Raw genomic sequence first — 20,138 nt, forward strand, 5'->3', positions numbered from 1 at the left:
AAAGAATAGAATGCTAGTCACATTGTTTCAGGGGAAGTAATTTAGATTTGTCAAAATTGACATGCAATCCCACTGCCAAACCATACAATGAAAGAGTAGTCATAAGCTCGTGAACTTCTCGGGGAGAATTCTGTGGCATAAAGAAGGAATCATCAGCATATGCTTGTGCCAAAAAAGATGCAGCCCCAAGGATTTTAAGACCAGTCATCTGTCCTGTGTTTGTAAGATGATCAAGATACATTAAAAGGGGATGGGTCGCAATGGCATAGAAGAGAGCACTAAGAACTGCTACATTTGCACATACACTTGTCCAAGCTTGGAAGAACTGCTACATTGCTTCGTTTCTTCTTCCCATTTATAATTCCAAACTCCTGGCGTAAAGAATAAAAATGTGCAAATGGTTCAAGACTCAAGGACGAGAAATTTGCATTTTAAATTCTATAGTCGATTCACAAATTGCAGATTGCAAAACAGAAATTGAAACCATTAGGTTGGAAGTTGAAACTGGGTGCCTAGACCCTGAGTCTAGATTTATGCTTGCAATCATTGGAGTAGATTCAAGAGCTTGTCTCCTCAAATCCTTAGAGCTGAAAGGTTCATGTTTTGACAAGTATAGTGTATGCTCACAAATTAGAACCGAAAAGAGCTAGATTTAAAACGGACCAAATAAAATTTCTTGGCAAAGTGCCGTTTTCAGCCAAAAAGAGCAAATGTAGTTTTGCATTAAAACTATTTCAGGAAGAAAAGAGGCATGAAGTAGAACATGCCACATAACATATAATAAGTCTGTACACATTGTGCGGCAAAAACAATATGCCATATTGTTTGTCATACGATGTTTACAGGTTGACCATGTGCCGTACAACTTGTTCTAGATTGTTTGCATTAGGCCTATGCAAGTCAATAGGGAGACGAAAAGCATGTTTTTCTACTCTATGTGGAGTGGGCAACCTAACATGTTTCAATGACCATGAAGAGCTAGGGTGGACTAATGTGGGTAGCGATAAACTCTAATGGATTTGCATATGTTGCTTTATATTGCACATGGTAGGTTGCTCAAAAGGTCAAGTGCTGAATAGAAAATGTGAAATGATAAAGAAAAGAAAGGCTGCTATTCCTTCTTCTTTTTCTTGAGCCCACATGTGAGGTATGTTTGGCCTATACCATATGCGTGTTACAACCTTTCCAAACATACACGTATGACTGGATCTATGCTTTGAAGCATTGTACAGAGAGGCCTCTAGAAATATAGCTCTGTTCTCCACTAGCTCATTGTCAAGACGATCCTTGGCATTCTTGATGGGGAGACGAGGTGCAATAGTTCGTATCTGTGGTTAGATGAAGTGGCTCATCACCTTGAATAGAAAGAGAGAAAGAAAGGGGCAAGTGGGCAGCCTTTGCAAACTGATGTTGGAATTTGAAATCCATCTACTCTATCACCTTTAGAGAACTTAGCTCTGAGCTGAGTGGTGAAGTGAGGAAATTTCTTAGATGCATTTCTCAGAGAAGTCCATATGTCTGAGAGCTCCCTCCAAGAAACTCTAGTCCACCTTTTCATAGGCCTTTTAAAGTCGAGGGAAAGAATGGACAAGGGTTGATGACTCTCATTAGCCCATTCAACTGCTTGCCAGAATGAGAAGATATTATCAAAGATGCTTTTGTGTCACATGCACCAGGGTCAGGCGTGACAACTGGTTGTTTAGCTTGCTTGAAATGGCCCAAAAGGGTCTGGTTTTATAGGCAAGGGCCAGCAGCCTGGTCTACTAAAACCGACCAGCAGTCGGCTGTGCTGGCCCAAGGAGGAAGAGATGTCGCATGATGATGGTAGCACTTAGTACGCCAGGAGAATGCTCTGAGTCTGGATGGTGTTCTTTGACAGGCCTAGGACCGTAATGTCAGATGAAATATTCAAAATATCTACATATATCTATATGTCTGTATATATCCAATATTAAAGATATTTCCAAAGTGATTGAAATGATGTTGTACAAAGCTCCAAAGTGATTGAAGTGATCCAATATTAGAAATATTTCCAAATGATTGAAGCGATGTTGTAGAAAGATCGCTGAAAGTTGCATGCTCTTCAATACAAACCAATGAAGGATTAACGAAGGAACAGAGATGGAAAGCCATGGCAGCAACGACATTTCTTCAGCCTATTGTCCTGCAGAAGATGAAGCCATTTTGCATTGGGTTCCTCGGCAACCCGAGATTGTCGTACCTGACATTGATCGATTGGAGGAGGAACTTAGTGTTCCACAACATTGACCCGAGATTGTCATTCGGAAGATGGATCGATTGCAGGAGGAACAGTGGGAAGGCCTTCAATATTATAAGGACCCATAGTTTGCGAAGTACGTTGCATATGTGCGAGGTTTGGGTGTCCTATTTCCGTAGCATAGTTCCATCTCTCACATATCGAAGTTAGGGGAGTGGTCTCAGCACAGTTTTGTATGCCGATTTGGCAACCATGTATAAATAAAGCATTGTACTATAGGTAGGTAAATCTCGTGTGTCTCTCATGCTTGAGTTAGCCTTGTATATTCATCTATTTTTCGTACAGCAAGTCTCCGCATGTTACATTGGTATCAAAGTCGTATGGTTCCTTCTGGCTTGAGTTAGATTGGAGGGAGGGCTGGCAACAAAGCTTAGTTATGGAGACTGAGTTAGAAGAGGAGGGAGCATGCTTGGGATATTATTTAATTTTGTATTTTGTCCCTACCCTAGTGGTAGTACCATACTCCATTAGCCTCTCCCTCTCAAACTTCATCGCGCATCGGGCCGGCTCCCGTCTTCACCCGTATGTCTATACGCCTTGCAGGGCAAGGTTAGGGGGGATTTTGCAATTCCTCTGGCAGTCATTATTGCAGTAGTTGATGGGTCTTCCAACCTTTTATCATGGATCCATCCAGTAGAGCAGCTCTTAGGCAAGCGTTCAGGGAGCAGGATCATCTCCTTGAGCAGAATATGCTATTTTTTGGGCAGTCCGAGCAAGACAAGAAGACAAAGGAGGATGCAACGACATTGGACCGTTTTCGGCTCTGTTGGAACATGAAATCCTTGAGGCGGCCATCCAGACATCGTGCCGACTTGGGAGCATATGAGGTCCAATGTAGGCGAGACCGAGAGCAGATGCTTGTATAGCACCAGCAGTTTCTTATAGTCTGCTCACAGTTACTCTTCTCATCCGCAGTACCCACAGACCGTGCATCAGCAGGAAGTCCTTTATCTGCACTGGAGTCTTCCATCTCCAAGCATAGTTTAGTGGACTATTGTGCAGCACCTCGGACAATAGATTAGTTAGTTCATGCAGTTACGTCGGATGGGTCTTTTACTTGTCCAACAGCTTTATCATGTCCAGTTAGCTCCTCTGGGTCTTCACACCGGGAACTCAATCACCCGGATCAGCTTTAGCAGGGGAACATATGGTTTTCACAGCTATGAGGGATGGGTCTTCCATCCTTAGAGATATCTCAGACCCATCAACATTTACCATAGATGCGCCTCTTGGGTCCATTGCCCAAAGGAGTTGTCTATCCCCCACAATTAGTTCTCTTAGGGATTCCACCCAAGGGGACACCCCAGATGCAACAGATATGTGTGATGGGTCTTCCACCCATCAGACCTCTTTATCAGCTCCAATCAGTCTTTTGTCCTTGCAGCTCAGTTGGCCACATCAGTTTTAGTCGGCATGACTCATGTTTCACCTTCTCATTAGGAGTGTTTAGGACTAGGGGGCTTAGTTTCCAGTTCCACTGGCCGTGATGCTCAACAGGAGAGGGCGTCTCAAGAGTTTGCCAGACCAGTGTCAGGCCTCGCAGGAGGGAATATCCTCATAAGTGGAGTCGTAGGTATAGCTATCACCAGTACGGAGGTTGATGATTCCTCGGCAGTTCGTGAGGATAGTCACGTAGTTTCCTCCGTAGCTCCCCTTCCTCAGCACTTAGGGAGTAGCAGTTGCAGTACCAGTCAGCAGAGAGGTTGACGAGGCCTTCCCATAATTGTGTCATGCACTCTCGGAGGTTAGTCATACAGTGTCATCTCTATCAGATCGCAAGCCATCAGCAGTAGCAGTGACCAATGTCTACACTGGGAGTTCCCTTGGTGATGATAGCAGTTCGATCGATAAAGCAGGGTTGTGTTCAATAGCCTTAGTACTTCCTTAGTACCTTAGGGGGACATGCTTAGTCCCAGTATCCCATCAAAGAAGCTATGCCAGCCATCTCTCAGTTCTTTCAAGAGGCATACCAGTCATTCATGGTAGACGAGGTGTTTTGAATATCTCACAGTTCTTTCAAGTGGCATCCCATTTAGTTGAGTCATTAGAGGTGTGCCCAGCAGCTCCTCGTTCCTTCGGAGAGCCTCCAATACAGTCTCCTCCTTGGAGGGGTGCTCTGCTGCCAGTCGTTGCCTAGCTTCTTGGAGAGACAGCCACAGTTCCATCTCTCGTAGAGTTTCGTGGAGAGACAGCTACAGTTTCCACAGCTCCCGGCATCACGCAAGTTCTTGGGGAGACATTTCCATCCACATTTCTAGATTCCAGGAGGGTGGCAGAGTTTTAACCCTCAGCAGTTATCACTCCAGTAGAGGAGGCAGGTTCATTCCAGCTTTCCCTCACTACATTCACGTAGACAGCAGCTCCACACCTTCTAGGAATGCATGTGAGTATTATGGAGTTCCGAGGTTTTCAGTTTTGGTTGCCTAGCGTCAATGGCTTTCTCATCACCCTAGCAGTTCCTAGAGTAGCACTAGCATTTCTATGTCGGTGTATGTTCCGCAGTGGGGAGAATGCATGCCAATAGTTGGTAGCCAGTTTTCATGCCATTGGACTTCCAGAGCACAGTGCCTCCACATCAGCAGCCCAATCAGTCCTCAACAGGTCACGAGGACAGCAAGCAGTTCCTATGTCCAAGAGCTTATCAGATTGCCATACCACCCAAGGATCAGGAGTTCGCAGTAGTAGCATGGTGGGATGACTGGCCTTAGTAGTTCAGCTTCCAGTCTTCACGATAGTACTGTTCTCAGGAGTTTTGATTGAGTCGCCGTGTTATCATAACACAACATTGGTTCCTCAGCCCTTTGGAGCGGCACCAGATTAGTCCCAATGCTAGACTGTTATTCCTCAGTGTTTTGGGAGGACAGTCAAGTTTTGAGCAGCAGTTGGTGGTCAGCATGATCACATTTGCTTTGTAGATTAACTCAATCCCTCAGCAGCTATCATCATCCAGAATTTAAGCAGGAGGGAATGTCACATGCACCCCTACACTAGGGAGCATGGTGACACACAGTCTGACCCATTTGTCGTACACTGTGACCCCATTGTGAGCCCTAGTCTAGGGACGAGAGTCAAGCACGAGTTATGGGGTCCGTTCCCAATTCCCAAAGTCACAAGCCACGGCAGAGCAGTTCGGGTCTCGAGGGCAAAGTGTTGCGAGGTATCCACCTAGCAACTAGTTTAGAAGAGGGGAATGTCACATGCACCAAGGTGGCAGTGACAACTGGCTGTCTAGCCTGCCTGAAATGGCCCAAAAGGGCCTAGTTTTATAGGCAAGGGCCAGCAGCCTGGTTGGCCAAAACCGACCAGAGTCGGTTGTGTTGGCCCAAGGTTGGCTGGTTCCCAGCCCTATATAAGGGGCCTTCAGCCCCCCCTTTGACTGACTCAGCCTTCCTCAGTTTAGGACTGATCTCCCAGCCTCCAGCCAACATATGTGCGAGGTTTGGGTGTCCTATTTCCGCAGCATAGTTCCATCTCCCGCATGTCGTAGTTAGGGGAGTGGTCTCAGCACAGTTTTGTATGCCGATTTGGCAACCATGTATAAATAAAGCAGTGTACTATAGTTAGGTAAATCTCATGTGTCTCTCATGCTTGAGTTAGCCTTGTATATTCATCTATTTTCTGCACAGCAAGTATCCGCATGTTACATTTTGCCTTGCTTAGAGCCTGTGTGAGTGTTATGAAGGAGGTTGGTTTAAGGTTAGGAGGGGTCGGAGTGTAAGGCTTCCTACCTTGGCTATGGTTTTGTAGGCAGTGCCAAGGAGGGTGATAGGTCTCTAGTGGGAGATGAGTCCAATCTCCTCCTTTGAGGATGAGGAGAATGAGTGGCTCTGAACGGCAGGGAGGCATTATAATACTATCCTAAATCTCTTGGAAGGTTGAAGTAATGGAAGCTCCTAGATTTGCTGCTCTCTTTGGAGATAAACCATCAAGAAGACCCTTTGGAAAAACATGAAAAGCAAATTCATATAGAAAAAAAATTGAACCTTGTCATGAGTCTTTCACTTGAAGTTTTACCAATATCACAAAGAATATGTAAGCTAAAAAGACAACATACTTATGTGCACTAAGGCTCTCAAGTAAGTTACACTTTTTAATCAAAGACTAGTTCACAAATTTAAAAATGAAGCCATCATCCACTGCAATTCTCACCCTCTTTCTGTTAAGGACTTCCTATGGCTGAAGAAATGAAGCAAGTGTGTGCTTCATTCTCATTGAAGATTTCTGTTTCCTTGTACTTGGAGTGTGAAGAATTGACCAAATTTGCACACTATGGACTAGTGCCATAGGTTGCTTGCCCTTATCCAAAGGTTTTTTATTACCCTAAAGGTGATCAAGGTAACTCGTGGCTACATGATATTTACTAGGACGATTGAAACGTACCTAGTCTTTATGGTCTTCCTATACTAGCGAGGAGGTAACAAAAACCTCTTAGCCAAAGAGTCATTTTGTACTTTTGAGAATCTGTGAACTTAAAAGTTCCCTTTCTTTTGAAAATCGTCATAGAGCTGGCATATCTAATAGCTTCTTCCAAAGCCTTTGGGGCATTCCTGTATACTTCAAGCCTAAATTCGTCTTTAAGACCACATATGAAATGCCTAATCTTGTGGAATTCAGTGAGGGCTTGTAACTTCAGAATGGAGTCATGATGCCTAGCAATATTGTGATTCAATGCAAACTTTCCTATACTCAAGGATTCCACATTTCCAAGAATTTTCTTGTTTATTCCTGGAAGGAACTCTTTGATAAACAGTTTCTCAAGTCCAATAAGTTATTGGAAAGTTGCTGGCTATCGTGCAAGTTAGTCGACCATTCATACGCTTTGCTGCCCAAACAGCTTCAGTTACTTGCAAATCAGCAACAGTAGATGTCGATCTATGGAATTCCTTCTAGTTGTGGAGAAAGGTAGAAAGAGTATCTTTATTTCTATCCCTCTCCTGCCCACTAAGCAATGGTGGCTTAACAGATTCTTGGTAAGCATTACCACGACTACTTACCACAGGAGTGCGCTCACCTGAGGCACACTGGCACACTAGCAGATGTACTTGTTATTAGAATGATGTTTATTCTTGCTTGAGTTTCAAAAACTTTATCAAATAGTGAAGTTAAAGTTTTAGCAGATTCATTTAGACTAGAAATCTTCTTCAAGAGTGCCTCAGTTTTAAGCTTAAGCTGTTGAAATTCATTTTAAAGGATACCACACAGATCATCATTAATTTCAGGATTCCTTTCCAAAGGTTGAGGTACTATGAGCGTGAGAAGCGGCCATAAACATTCTAACAATTGGGTAGCTTCATCAAAAGCTAAGTGCATAAGAGGACTACATGATAGAAACACATATATAAAAATGAGAACTAGCAAAATCGAAAAATTCAAACTATTGCCATTTTAGAACAAATCTTATGTCCAAATGTTATTAAGAAGATTTTTGTGGCTTTCATTGATGGAAAAGGGACAAATGCAATCCTTAATGCTCAGAACAAGGGGATTTTTGAGGTGGTCAATTTGATTTGACTGTAGATAGAGTTTACAACAATGGAAAAGCAAAGTCATATTACAATTGGATTACATATGACTCAAAAGTATAATAGATGATCCCACAATCCTCAACTTTCACAGAACAAATTCGGAAATGATCCAAGGGCGTATACGGTATAATTCAAATTATATGAACCTTGTAAACCCAAAGTTTTGCCCAAATTCCATTGGCAGCTTTTGTTGAATTTGACTAGCCCAAGATGACCAAATTCTCCGATCTATGCCGTAATCGTGGTACTAAGTAGTTGTATTACAGATAAAGTTTGCAACGATAACAAACAAAATCTGATAAAATGATTTACTTCGAAGTACAAATAAACACCCGGCAACACAAAGCTTCAGATGCATACGTCAAGATTGTTGGAAAAGAGCAAGCTGAGCAAAATGGAGACAGAAGATGGACACAAATGAAGAACTGTCTCTAAGAATGAAGAGAAATGAGGGCCATATGTAGGCTACCTCTACATCCATACTGACATCATAGATGACCTCATACCAAAGGCCACCAAGCTCTTAGAATCTCTCCCCTATCCTCTAGAAGCATCTAGCTCCACCTAACACACCTAACTGCCCCTCTAGCACACACATAGGATCACAAGTGTGCCTATGGAGAGGCAGGACATTGACAAACCCCAACAAACCCCCCCTCAAGGGACTGCCTCAAGCTATGTCAAGAATACAGCTAGCACAAGGTGTCACATGCCATCTCATGGTGGTCATGGATCTATCAATGGCTAGGATTGTGAAGATAGTGGGAGAGAAGGAAGAAGTCTCACTTGCGGCTTTCTCACATACACAATGGGGGAATACACACAAAGGTGGAGGCTGAAAACAGTTTTCCTCTTCTTAGTTGTGTAAGCCAAAAGAACTCTAGTACAAAGAAATAGAAGAACCCTATATGTGGGTCTCAAACCAAACTCAGCTAACTAAGGTGGCATACTAACTGAGCCACGAACTAGAGTACATAAGGATAACTGCCATCCAGCTATTATTCATGGGCGGTGTACCAACCGCATCTGCAGCTAACAAGTCGGTGACATAAATGCACAACAATCACCCTGGCATATCACGAGTGGAGCTCGATATCTCAACACTCCCCCTCGAGCTCAATCCCAATTCCTACACACCAAGTAGGTCTCTGAACTTGCGCAGCTTCTCTGCGCCCAATGCCTTCGTGAATATGTCAGCTACATGATCCTCTGTGCTGACATAAACTAGATCAATAAGACCCCTTAAACCTTCTCCCGCACATAGTGATAATGCACCTCAATGTGCTTTGTTCTAGCATCATAGACTAGGTTATTTGCCAAGTGTATACTGCTCATGTTGTCACAATAATGACAACTGGCTCATCTGTAGACTGATGCATATCATAAAGTAGCTTATGCAACCAAGCTACCTCACATGCAACCATTGCTGCACCCCTGTACTCAGCCTCTGTGCTTGACAAGGCAACTGTAGGCTGTTTCTTGCTGCTCCAAGTGACTGCAGCACTCCCAAAAGAGAACATATATCCACTGGTAGATCGTCTATTAGAAATACTACCAGCCCGATCAGCATCAGTGTATCCATGCAAGTGTATCTGAACCCCAGCCTCATAAAATAGTCCATACTGCAATGTGGACTTCACATACCTGAGTATGCGTCTAGCCGCATCCAAATGCGGTTTCCTTGGAGCCTGCATAAACTGACTTACCAATCCAACAGCATAGCTCAAATCTGGCCTGGTAATAGTCATATAAATCAAACTTCCTACTATGCGCCTGTACATAGTAGGGTCTTCCAGAAGCTCACCTGCATCTGCGCTCAGCTTCACATTCTGCTCCAAAGGAACTGAAATAAGCTTACAGCCTGTCATCCCATATTTGGACAACATGTCCAATCCATACTGTCTCTGCAAGAGCCGTATCCCACTTGGTGATCTAATCACCTCAATGCCCAAGAAATAACGCAGCTCTCCCAAATCCTTCATCTTAAACTTCTGCTTCAATAGCATTTTCACATGAAGGATATCTTCATCACTATCACCTGTGATGATCAAATCATCAACATAAATGACAAGCAGCATAATACCTTTCTTTGTTTTTCTCACATAAAGTGAGAAATCTGCCTTGAAATCTGAAAGCCAATAGTGATAAGATACTGTCCTATCTTGTCAGACCATGCTCTAGGTGCTTGCTTCAAGCCATACAAGGCTTTCTTCAACCTGCAAACAAACTCAGGATGAACAGCATGAACATAACCTGGTGGCTGCTCCATAAAGACCTCTTCTTGCAAATCACCATGCAAGAAGGCATTCTTTACATCCATCTGATGTAAAGACCATCCCTTTGATGCAGCCATAGCAATGACTGCTCTTACGGTTGCCATCCTTGCAACCGGACTGAATGTTTCTTCATAATCAATGCCATATGTCTGCGCATATCCCTTGACAACTAATCTTGCCTTGTATCTGTTCACAGAACCATCTGCATTGTGCTTCACCTTATAAACCCACTTACAGCCAATTGCATTCCTATCTTTAGGCAAAGGCACCAATTCCCATGTAGCATTTGCTTCCAAGGCATCCATTTCTTCATCCATGGCTTTCTCTCATTTTTCTTTTCCCATGGCTTGCTCAAAAGAAGTGGGTTTTGGTTCCTGTATCACTTTGACCATATAGGCATAGTGAGTGGCTGTAAATTCATCATATTTCAGCCTATCCACAGGATACCTAGCTCTGGTAGACTTGCGCAAAGTAGGCTCACTTCCAGGTGCTCTCAAAACATCCTTGGTCTTCCTTACTCCAGGTATAACAATAGAAGGAATACCCAACTCATCATCAATGCTCTGTTCTGAGCCACTGGATTTACCATCCACATAAGAGTGACCTGCATTCACATCAAATATGGCTGATCTACCTTCTCTTTTCCTTTTCGTGATACCTGCATACCACTATCTGCATTGCTTTGAGGAGATTCTCCTGATCTCAATCTACCTGTCCATGGCGAAGAATGTGAACCACTGCTAGAGGACATTGTAGGTCCACTAATATTTTGTGATTGCTGCTGTGAATTCTGTGCAGCATTACCATTTTGTGCATCTACATCATCAATCACATTTACTGGTTTATACCAGCTGCTCATCTCATCAAAAACAACATCTCTGCTCACTGTAAACTTACGAGTAGAAGGGTTATAGCATCTATACCCTTTCTGCTACAGAGAATAACCAATAAAGATGCACTTCTCAGCTTTTGGATCCAACTTGGACCTCAACTCATCTGGCACATGAACATAGGCAATGCAACAAAAAATTTTCAAATGAGAAATATCTGGTTTCCTACCAGTATACATCTCCTCTGGCGTCATGCCATGTATTGCTGCAGTGGGAGTCCTGTTCATTATGTAAATTGCTGTCGCAATTGCTTTAGCCCAATAATAATATGGTAGGTCTTTTTCATTTAGCATGGCCGGAGATATCTCTTCAATATGCCTATTTTTCCTTTCTGCAAGTCCATTTTGCTGTGGGGTATGACTGCATGAATATTGCTGCTTTATGCCATGCTCCTGCAGGAACCTTGCAAACTCATTTGAGAGGTACTCTCCCCCTCCATCTGACCTTAGGAATTTTAATTGCAGGCTTGTTTCTTTTTCAACCATAGCTTTAAAAGCTTTGAAATGCCCAAACACTTCACTTTTCTTTTTCATAAAATGCACCCAAACTTTTCTGCTGTAGTCATCAATAAAAGTGACAAAATAATGACAGTCTCCAATAGATGCAGCTTTAGTAGTCCACACATCAGAGTGGATTAATTCCAATGGCTTCTTACTCTCTTGAACATGTCTAGGCAATGGTTTCCTTGCCTGTTTTTCAAATTGACAGGCTTCACATATCTTATGCATTTTTGCAACCTTGAATTTAGGCAATCCTGCAACAATGTTTTGGGCCTGCATTGATTTAAGTCGCTGTATATTAACATGACCAATGCGTTTATGCCATATATCAATATCTGCAACTACACCGGTCCCATGTGCAAACATTGCTGCACTCAATTCATGCATGTCCGCATCCAACGTAAACATCTTGCCCTTCTTCTTTCCTTTTGCTATCAAGCGACTGTTATTTTTCATATCCTCAACAAAGCATCCATGAGGATTAAATCTGACCTGCGAGCCCTGCTCAACCATTTGACCAACAGAAACCAAGTTCTTGGTGATATTCGGGATATGAAATACATCAGATAGGTATTTCTTTTTCCCATCATGCATAGACAAAGGAATTTTACCAATCTGCACAATAGGATGTGCAGTATCATCACCAGTCTCCACAAATCCTGGTCTTTCTATTTTCCTTGCATCCTACATCCATTTTGCATGACTTGTCATGTGGTTTGACGCACCTAAGTCAACATACCACACATCATTACTTTCTTTTGCACTTGTCACAGAATTGGTCATGTGCTGCACCATAAACAAATGCTCATTTCTGTCATTACCCTGTCTACTAGAGGATGCATGATTGCCTTGCTGCAATTTTCCATTCATAATGTCATTCTGCTTTTTGTAGCAGTGTTTAGCCATATGACCCATTTTACCACAATAGTAGCATTCAACATTGCTGTTTGCATTTTGGCCTCTCTGCCATCCACCACGACCTCTTTGGCTCCACCTGCCTCTAGAGTTACCACGTCCTTCTCCAGAGGACTGGTTTTCTTGAGTTTGCTGCATATTCTGATTTCTACCACGGCCTCCAGATCGGCCTCCTCTACCTCTGCCTCTATCTCTTCCAGCATTTGAGTAGAAGACAGTTTCTTTTGAAGTTCCTCCTGAAGAAGATGCACCACCATTTCTCTGCTCTTCAGAAATTAGAAGAGCAAACAACTCCTCAAAATCATGAAAATTTTCACGGACGGCAATGGATGTCCGGAACTGTGCATAATCCTTTCCTAGACCATTCAAGGTCACAGAAACCAAATCATCATCTTCCACTGGTGACCCAATGGAAGGAAGTGCATCTGCAATTTTCTTCACCTTCATGTGGTAGTCATTGATGCTCATATTTTCTTTCTGCACACATTGTGCAACTCCTGCTTGAGCTGCATTTTCTTGGCTAGCATATTTGTGTTGTACATTTTTGCCAAAGTATCCCATGCCTCCTTTGGCGTACTTGCATCCTGAATATGCACAATCATAGAATCTGAAATACTGATAGACAGCCAGTACATAACTTTTCTGGCTCTCTCATGCTATCCTTTAAATGCCTGCATTTCCTGTTGATTGGGAACATTAGGAAGAACTGGTTCTTCTTCATTTCCTGTAATGAACTCCCAATAGCCTTTTTCCATAAGGAAATTCGTCATTCTAAACTTCCATGCTTGGAAGTTGTTCTTGTCAAGCTTTTCAGTGACAATCTGTGAAAGAGAATCAGACGCCATTACAGAACATTGGAAAATATTCTGTCACTGTAAAAAACACAGCTTCTGCCTCACACGGGCAAATCTGCAAAACTGATGAAAGTGGTATTTGACCACACAATCACTTCCTAGTGACGATTTTGCATCAACAGGCAATAAGGATGATTCTGTAACTCCCAGTATCTTTGCGCACATGCATACGATGCAATTTCTGCGGCAACTTTTCACCGACCTGCAGAGCAGTGGTCGCACAGCAAAAACAGGGCCTTTTTCTTAGTGCTTGCGGAGAACTTCCGCCTCCAAAACGGGCCCCGAAATGGCCTCGAGAAAAATAAAGTCACACCGGGAGATTCGCTTTCTCCCGTAGCATATATTGCCCTCTCGCCACACCGCGAAGGGCGTCTCAATCTGAGACAATGCACTCTTGCACTTTCCGGCTGTGCTACCTGCAGAGATTTGCTCCCAAACTCGAAAAAGGAAAGCAACACTGGTCCTCTTACCAGGACACCGTGAACTTGGTTTGCTTTCTTGAGCTTCTTACCACGAACCAAGCTCTGATTCCATGTGAAGATAGTGGGAGAGAGGGAAGGAGTCTCACTTGCGGCTTTCTCACATACACAATGGGGGAATACACACAAAGGTGGAGGTTGAAAACAGTTTTCCTCTTCTTAGTTGTGTAAGCCAAAAGAACTCTAGTACAAAGAAATAGAAGAACCCTATATGTGGGTCTCAAACCAAACTCAGCTAACTAAGGTGGCATACTAACTGAGCCACGAACTAGAGTACATAAGGATAGCTATCATCCAGCTATTATTCATGGGCGGTGTACCAACCGCATCTGCAGCTAACAAGTCGGTGATATAAATGCACAACGGTCACCCTGGCATATCATGAGTGGAGCTCGATATCTCAACAAGGATCTCAAGCAAGGGTTCCCATGGGTGTAAGGTATACAGAGTGGGGAACACAACCCCCCTAATGGTTATCTCCCCTGCATGTACAAACACAAGTCTACATGAGGTACCAAGGGGACAACCCATACTCATGTGGTCTACATCATAGGTGACCAAAGGTGAGGACAAAGAACTCACAGTTTATTACAATCATTTTGGAGCACTATTCAGGCAGAGTACCTTGACAACTAGGGGAGATATAAGTGGAGCTCAAAAAACATACTTATCATCTCCTGGATGATGTGGGCTTGACAAGAAGCCTCTTCTTGTAGCAAAGCAAAATATCCATGTCAAGGCAAGGTCTTACCACATGGGCAGCTTTACTAGCAAGCCAAGCTAATATGATGAGAGTTTTGCGGCACTGAAGCCATCGACAGACGCCTTGTAGCAGCATTTCAATTCTCGACCGGCTAAGAAAGTGTCTGCTAGGAGAGCATCGGGAAATGGAACAGCGATGTCGAGGTAGGGAGAAGCTTGAGGGAGTTGGTCTTGTGGTTGCTGCTGCTGCTTTTTACCGAAGAGGCCTCTGAAAAGGCAAGGAGGAGGAGGAGGAACAGGAGGGGGGAGACGCCATAGCTGAGGGTCGCGAGGTCTGATGAGCAAAAGACGATGCAAAGAGTGAGAGTGAGCAATGGGAGAGAGGAGAAGATGATGATGAGGTGGTGGGATCAGGCTCAAGGAGGCTGGTACTGCTCTGATACCATGTTGGTAAATGCAGGTGAAACCCACCCCAAGAAGACAAACACTAGGAAGTGATCTTGAACCCTGTAAGCTTGGAATTTCCTGGAAGCAAAGGGATTTGACAACCCAATAGATTGGTAATTCCAAACAAAGAGTCTTTACAATGCACTTCGTGCTCTAGCCAGTCTAGCCAGTGGTAATCTGCTCAGCCTAGAGCCAGTGGTAATTCTACCCAGCTGATGACGATGGAGAATTGCAATCCCACCCCCCCCTCCCCCCCCCCTCTCTTTCTTCTGATGTTGAATGGCCACATGCTAAATGAGTGCTACTCCACTTAGGACTCTTAGCACTCTTAGGACCTAGGCTAGTGCTAACTGCGTTAATTATCGTAGTAGGCACGACTAGCCCCTTGAACCTCTCAAAGCCCGCTGACTTGTAATGACAAGACACCCCTGCTAGGCATAATATCACACCACACTATTATTGATGTAACTATACATGGACTGTTTTAGGCTGTGTACTATTTTGAGATTACAGATCTGTTCCTTTTTTCTTAACATATTCCAAGACCTCTAACTTCACCGTCTCTTACCTAATAATTGCAAAAACAAATCTAGGCTGGACTTTAGGACCTTTAAGCAATCTTGCCAACTTGGGGTGATAGTCGACCTGGAGAAATGATAGAATTAGGAAAGATGTGTCTGCTACATTTGGCTCCATTTGCAGCTCAAAATCTAGCAGAAAGACTTACAAGCCGGCTGGTTTACATATTTTTTTCATTTTTTAACAGTGTGGCTGTGTATTGTCCTTAAAAATAAATTGAAATTCGGTTTTAGTGTAAGCTTGTTGGAAGCTCCACTTTCTATTTTTAACTACGTTTCAATGAATGCCTGACCTTTCATTGCAGTTGCTATTTTGAGTTCATACTAAGAATTAATGTCCAGGAGTATGTGTGCTGGTAGAATATTCCTTTGTGAACTACATTTCTATGGATACGTGTAGTTTATTGATATTCCTTTGTGAAGCATTTTCTAACTATATTTCTGTGAATACCTGTAGTTTACACAATAATATTTGAATGCCTAGTCATTCTTGCTATCATGATCATGAATTGTATGACACAAAGGAGCTTTTCTTGTTGTCTGAAGCTTTGCTTGTAAACTCTTAAACAGGTTTCTCCTAAAGCATGTGGCCACACAAAGGGGAGAAAGGTTGTCTCACGAGAAGATGCGATAATGCGAATAAAAGCAGCAGTGGATGCAAGGAATGAAAGCTTGTCGGATATAGTTATAGTTGCACGCACTGATGCTCGCCAAGCAGTGTCCATAGAGGAGGCCCTATGGAGAGCTCAAGCTTTTGCAGATGCTGGGGCAGATGTGCTATTTATTGATGCTCTTAGTTCAAAGCAAGAGATGCAAGCTTTCTGTAATGTGGCTGTAGACTTACCCAAAATGGTACATTAGGCCTTCTCCTAGTTTTTGTGCACTTTGATATCGGGCATTCTGTCCCACTTTTAAAAATTCTTATAACTGTTCCACAGAAACTCTCTTTGTCAGAACTTAACTTCATGACAGAGAGGACCTCCCATGTTATAGAAAGTACATGAGATCACCCAACCTGGGACTCTTACCTCTCAGCCGTCTGTTAGCTAGCTGTGCTCTGCAGATATGGGTTCAGCATGAGCATTTGTGTTCATGCAAAGATAGCTGCCATAGGGCAGATTTTGAAACAATTACACTCTTAGAGCTTGCATATCGCTTTTTGTATTTCTCTAATCCTAAAGTGCTTTCTAAAATAGACCTCCACCTGGTAATAATATTGACAGTCTACATGGTGCAGCAACAAACTAAGGATGATTGCAATTGCCAGTTTAACATGTTTGTATGGAATTGGGCCAAATATTTAACTGATTTTTTTGTTGCCAAAGCTCAAATTGGTGATTTGTCTTCATAAGTATTAAACGATATATTATCATACAGTAGTGTACCATATTGTAGCCTTGTCCAGACACGAAAAGCTCTGCATCATTTGGGCATTATATGTGATAGTTATGACTAGCACGGTGTGTTGAAAAAGCTTTGACTTTTTTATTTCTGAACAGAACTTGGTAGTATACAAAACACCCACAACAGTCTACAAAATCCAAAATTTCCAAGTGTTTGTATATTGGTGCAAAACACCCACCGAAAAAACAAGAAATGCAATCCGTTATGGCTGATAACACAGCAGCCCATTTTTAAATTCAGTGAGGAATCTCTGGGAAGACTAAGAAATCAACTTTGAAGCAGACAGTGGATCTTGCAAGCCTTCTCTCACCTTGGCGTAGTCATATAGATTTCTTAACCTAGGCAGGTAGCACACCACTCATTGCATTACTCTTCAACCAATTTTACTGCTATTTAGAGCTGTAGCAAGAGATCATATGTATAAGCTATGTGTCGTTTGTCCCATAGAGAGATTTATTAATGTCTCTAATTGAAAGGCCATAAAAGTCTGCAAGCCCACAGAACTGAAACTCATCACAAGAATATACCCCTGTGGAGGAGAACTAGAAGTGTCTATCACACCTCCAAGAACCTACTGATACACCGGAACTAGGAACAACATGAGCTAAGAGAGAACTCTGTATGGCGACAGGAGCACCTATCAAGTCACTTCCTTTCCTGTGTCCATTATGAGTAGTATGAGCACATACATGCACCACTATCAAAATGCATGTGATAGTGATACCATCCATTATACACTGCCATGCAGCTTGCGCATCACTTAGTCTGCATTGTGCCAATTGCGATGGATAAAATATCCTTTGCAAAAATAAAACTGAAATTGAAGAAGAGCGAGGAAATCACATTCACACTAGTTGTCTCTGAGCTCCAAAATTTCCAATGAACCCTTTCTATGCCTTCAGATCTCCAATGTAGCTGCTAGTGTGCCTGGGGTTCAAATAAAAAAGAGTGTAAAGAGCAAGCTATGAATGGTAAACTTCCTTCCGATGTGCTCATAATTGCTGCAATACGTCAATTTGTCAGCTTTGTCTCTTGCCATTGTTCTTGATCATAGCTTGCAAATCCTCTCTTCTTGATTTATTCTTTCGTTAGCAAGTTTCCACCTCTAGGTTATGAGATCTAATTCTTACCCTGCATATCATATGCCGTTTGCGCATTTAGTCCATCTTGAATCAGTTTTATTGTCCATAAATAAGCATGGGGTTAAAATTTCTTAGATATACAAAGAAGGATAGCTACTTCGAAGGGTGTTTTCAGATTGAAGGGGTAGCTTGTGTGAAGGCCGGTTGCTCGGAGGTTGAAGGAAGCATTTTTTTCCCCCATACCTCTTCAGCCTTCTCTCCTTTCTTCCTTCCTTCTTCCTTCTTCTCACGACCCAGCGAAATGCTAGGGCTGACCCACACCTCACCCGGGAATATCGCCGCCTAGTCCGTCGCAAGAAGCTAGCCTTCCTGCGCCAGAATGAGGATACGCTACTAAACATCCTGTTCAGTAGCAACTCCAAGAATTTCTGGAGGAAATTTCTAGAACGCCGATCCCCTACCCCCCTCACAGACACTTCCCTCTGGCACTCCTACGCACGCACACTCTATGATATCCCTGATCAGCCCCCTCCTGACCTCTCCGCCACCCCCCGCCCCACATCTTGCACCCTTTTCACAACCGAGGGAGTCACCCACACAGCGCACAAGCTTCACAACGGCCGAGCCAAGGATCATGAGGGCCTATGCACAGAGTTTGTCGCCTATGGTATCAAAACTCTAGCCCCCATCCTGGCAACGTTGTTCAATGAAGCTGTCTGCCACGGATTCCCCAGAGCGTGGACCCTGAACACTATCACACCCATCCACAAAGCAGGAGATCCCATGGATCCAGGGAATTACAGGACCATCATGATTGGACATGTTATGTCCAAGATCTATGCATCAGTGTTAGATGGTGAGGTCAGCACTCGCGCAGAGATACGAGGCCTCAGGGCATCTGGACAGGCCGGTTTCAGGGCGGATCACTCGACTTACGATCACATTTTTACACTTCGAGGGATCATTGAGGAGGCCAGACACAGGAGACAAAGGGTATACTGTTGCTTTGTGGATTTCCGCAAGGCATTCGACACTGTTCCTCGGGCCCGCCTTGTCAGACGCTTGCAGGAGTTAGGTTACGACTCGGAGGTTATATGGGCGGTAGTAGCTCTCTATGAGAGGGTGACGGGCCGGGTCAGGATTGGTACCAGTTGGACCACAGAGATCACGAGCACTATAGGGGTCAAACAAGGATGTCCCTTGTCACCGACTCTATTTGGCCTCTACATCGACGAGCTCGAGACCACCATCAGGACACTCAGAGGTGCAGGCTGCTCTCTTGCGGAGGCTGTCATCCAGATTCTCTTATACGCAGACGATGTAGTACTACTATCCTCCTCTGCTACTGGTCTTCAGTGACACCTGGATGTCAGATCTTCTGTGATACCCACGACTTGAAGGTCAACCTTGGGAGAACCAAGGTCATGATCTTCAACACCTCCCGACCCGCTATGCATCGAGAGCAGTTCCTCTTCGCCGGCGACCCTGTTGAGATAGTCGACTCTTATACATACCTGGGCGTTGTATTCTCAGGCCCAATCTTCACGATGCACCCGGCCATGCAGGCCAGGATCAGTCGAGGCTATGCCGCTCTTGCCATACTGGAGAGACAGTGCTACCACTCTCACTTTCAAGACCCGCGGACCAAGTCTCTTCTTTTTGATTCCTTGGTCCGTCCAGCAGGCATGTACGGCAGCCCATGGTGGGGGGCCGACCTTTCAGACACAGAGTGGGCATGCGTCGAGCACCTACAGATACTGATGTTTGCTCGGATGATCCGCAACAAACCATCGGTACCTCATCAGATCATCAGCTCCTCTTCTGACGGTCGCTTCCGCCTACCCTGGCTAGCCCTATCCTCCTCTATGGCCTTATCCGCTGATGGGGACTAGCGATGTTCCTTTCGAGTTGGTTCACTCGACTGGGCCTCGACATGGACCGGTTGCCTCCTTTTCAGTATAGCCTCGACGCTCCACCATCCCCTTTCTCCCCCACTGACCAGGAGGTGAACCAGATCATCCGAGAGGACCTGCTCCAGCTTCACACATGGAGGACTTGGTTTCTTCATCCCGAGCTTCCTGTGAAGCTCGATTGCTATCGCCGACACTGCCTCCAGATCTCATAGGAGGGTTTCATCACGCCCCCGGGCTATACACAGATTCATCTACCGCATGCGCTCCGGATTTCACTCGGCCAGGTTAGGGTTTT

At 43.9% G+C, this 20,138-nt stretch overlaps 1 protein-coding gene across 3 annotated transcripts in view; it reads left to right on the forward strand.

The window, feature by feature from the left end:
• LOC147904674 (Phosphoenolpyruvate carboxylase family protein) overlaps window positions 1-20,138 on the forward strand; it is a 125,967-nt gene that overhangs the window by 16,601 nt on the left and 89,228 nt on the right. For all 3 annotated transcript variants that reach the window (XM_087387913.1, XM_087387925.1, XM_087387918.1), the window contains exon 3: window positions 16,015-16,296. In XM_087387913.1, coding sequence (XP_087244039.1) covers window positions 16,015-16,296 — 282 coding nt within the window. The remainder of the gene's footprint in view (window positions 1-16,014; window positions 16,297-20,138) is intronic.

Source organism: Dipteris shenzhenensis, chromosome 2 (assembly GCF_047967505.1).
Source record: "Dipteris shenzhenensis isolate YYH24624 ecotype China chromosome 2, Dip_SZ_1.0, whole genome shotgun sequence".
Taxonomy (NCBI): domain Eukaryota; kingdom Viridiplantae; phylum Streptophyta; class Polypodiopsida; order Gleicheniales; family Dipteridaceae; genus Dipteris; species Dipteris shenzhenensis.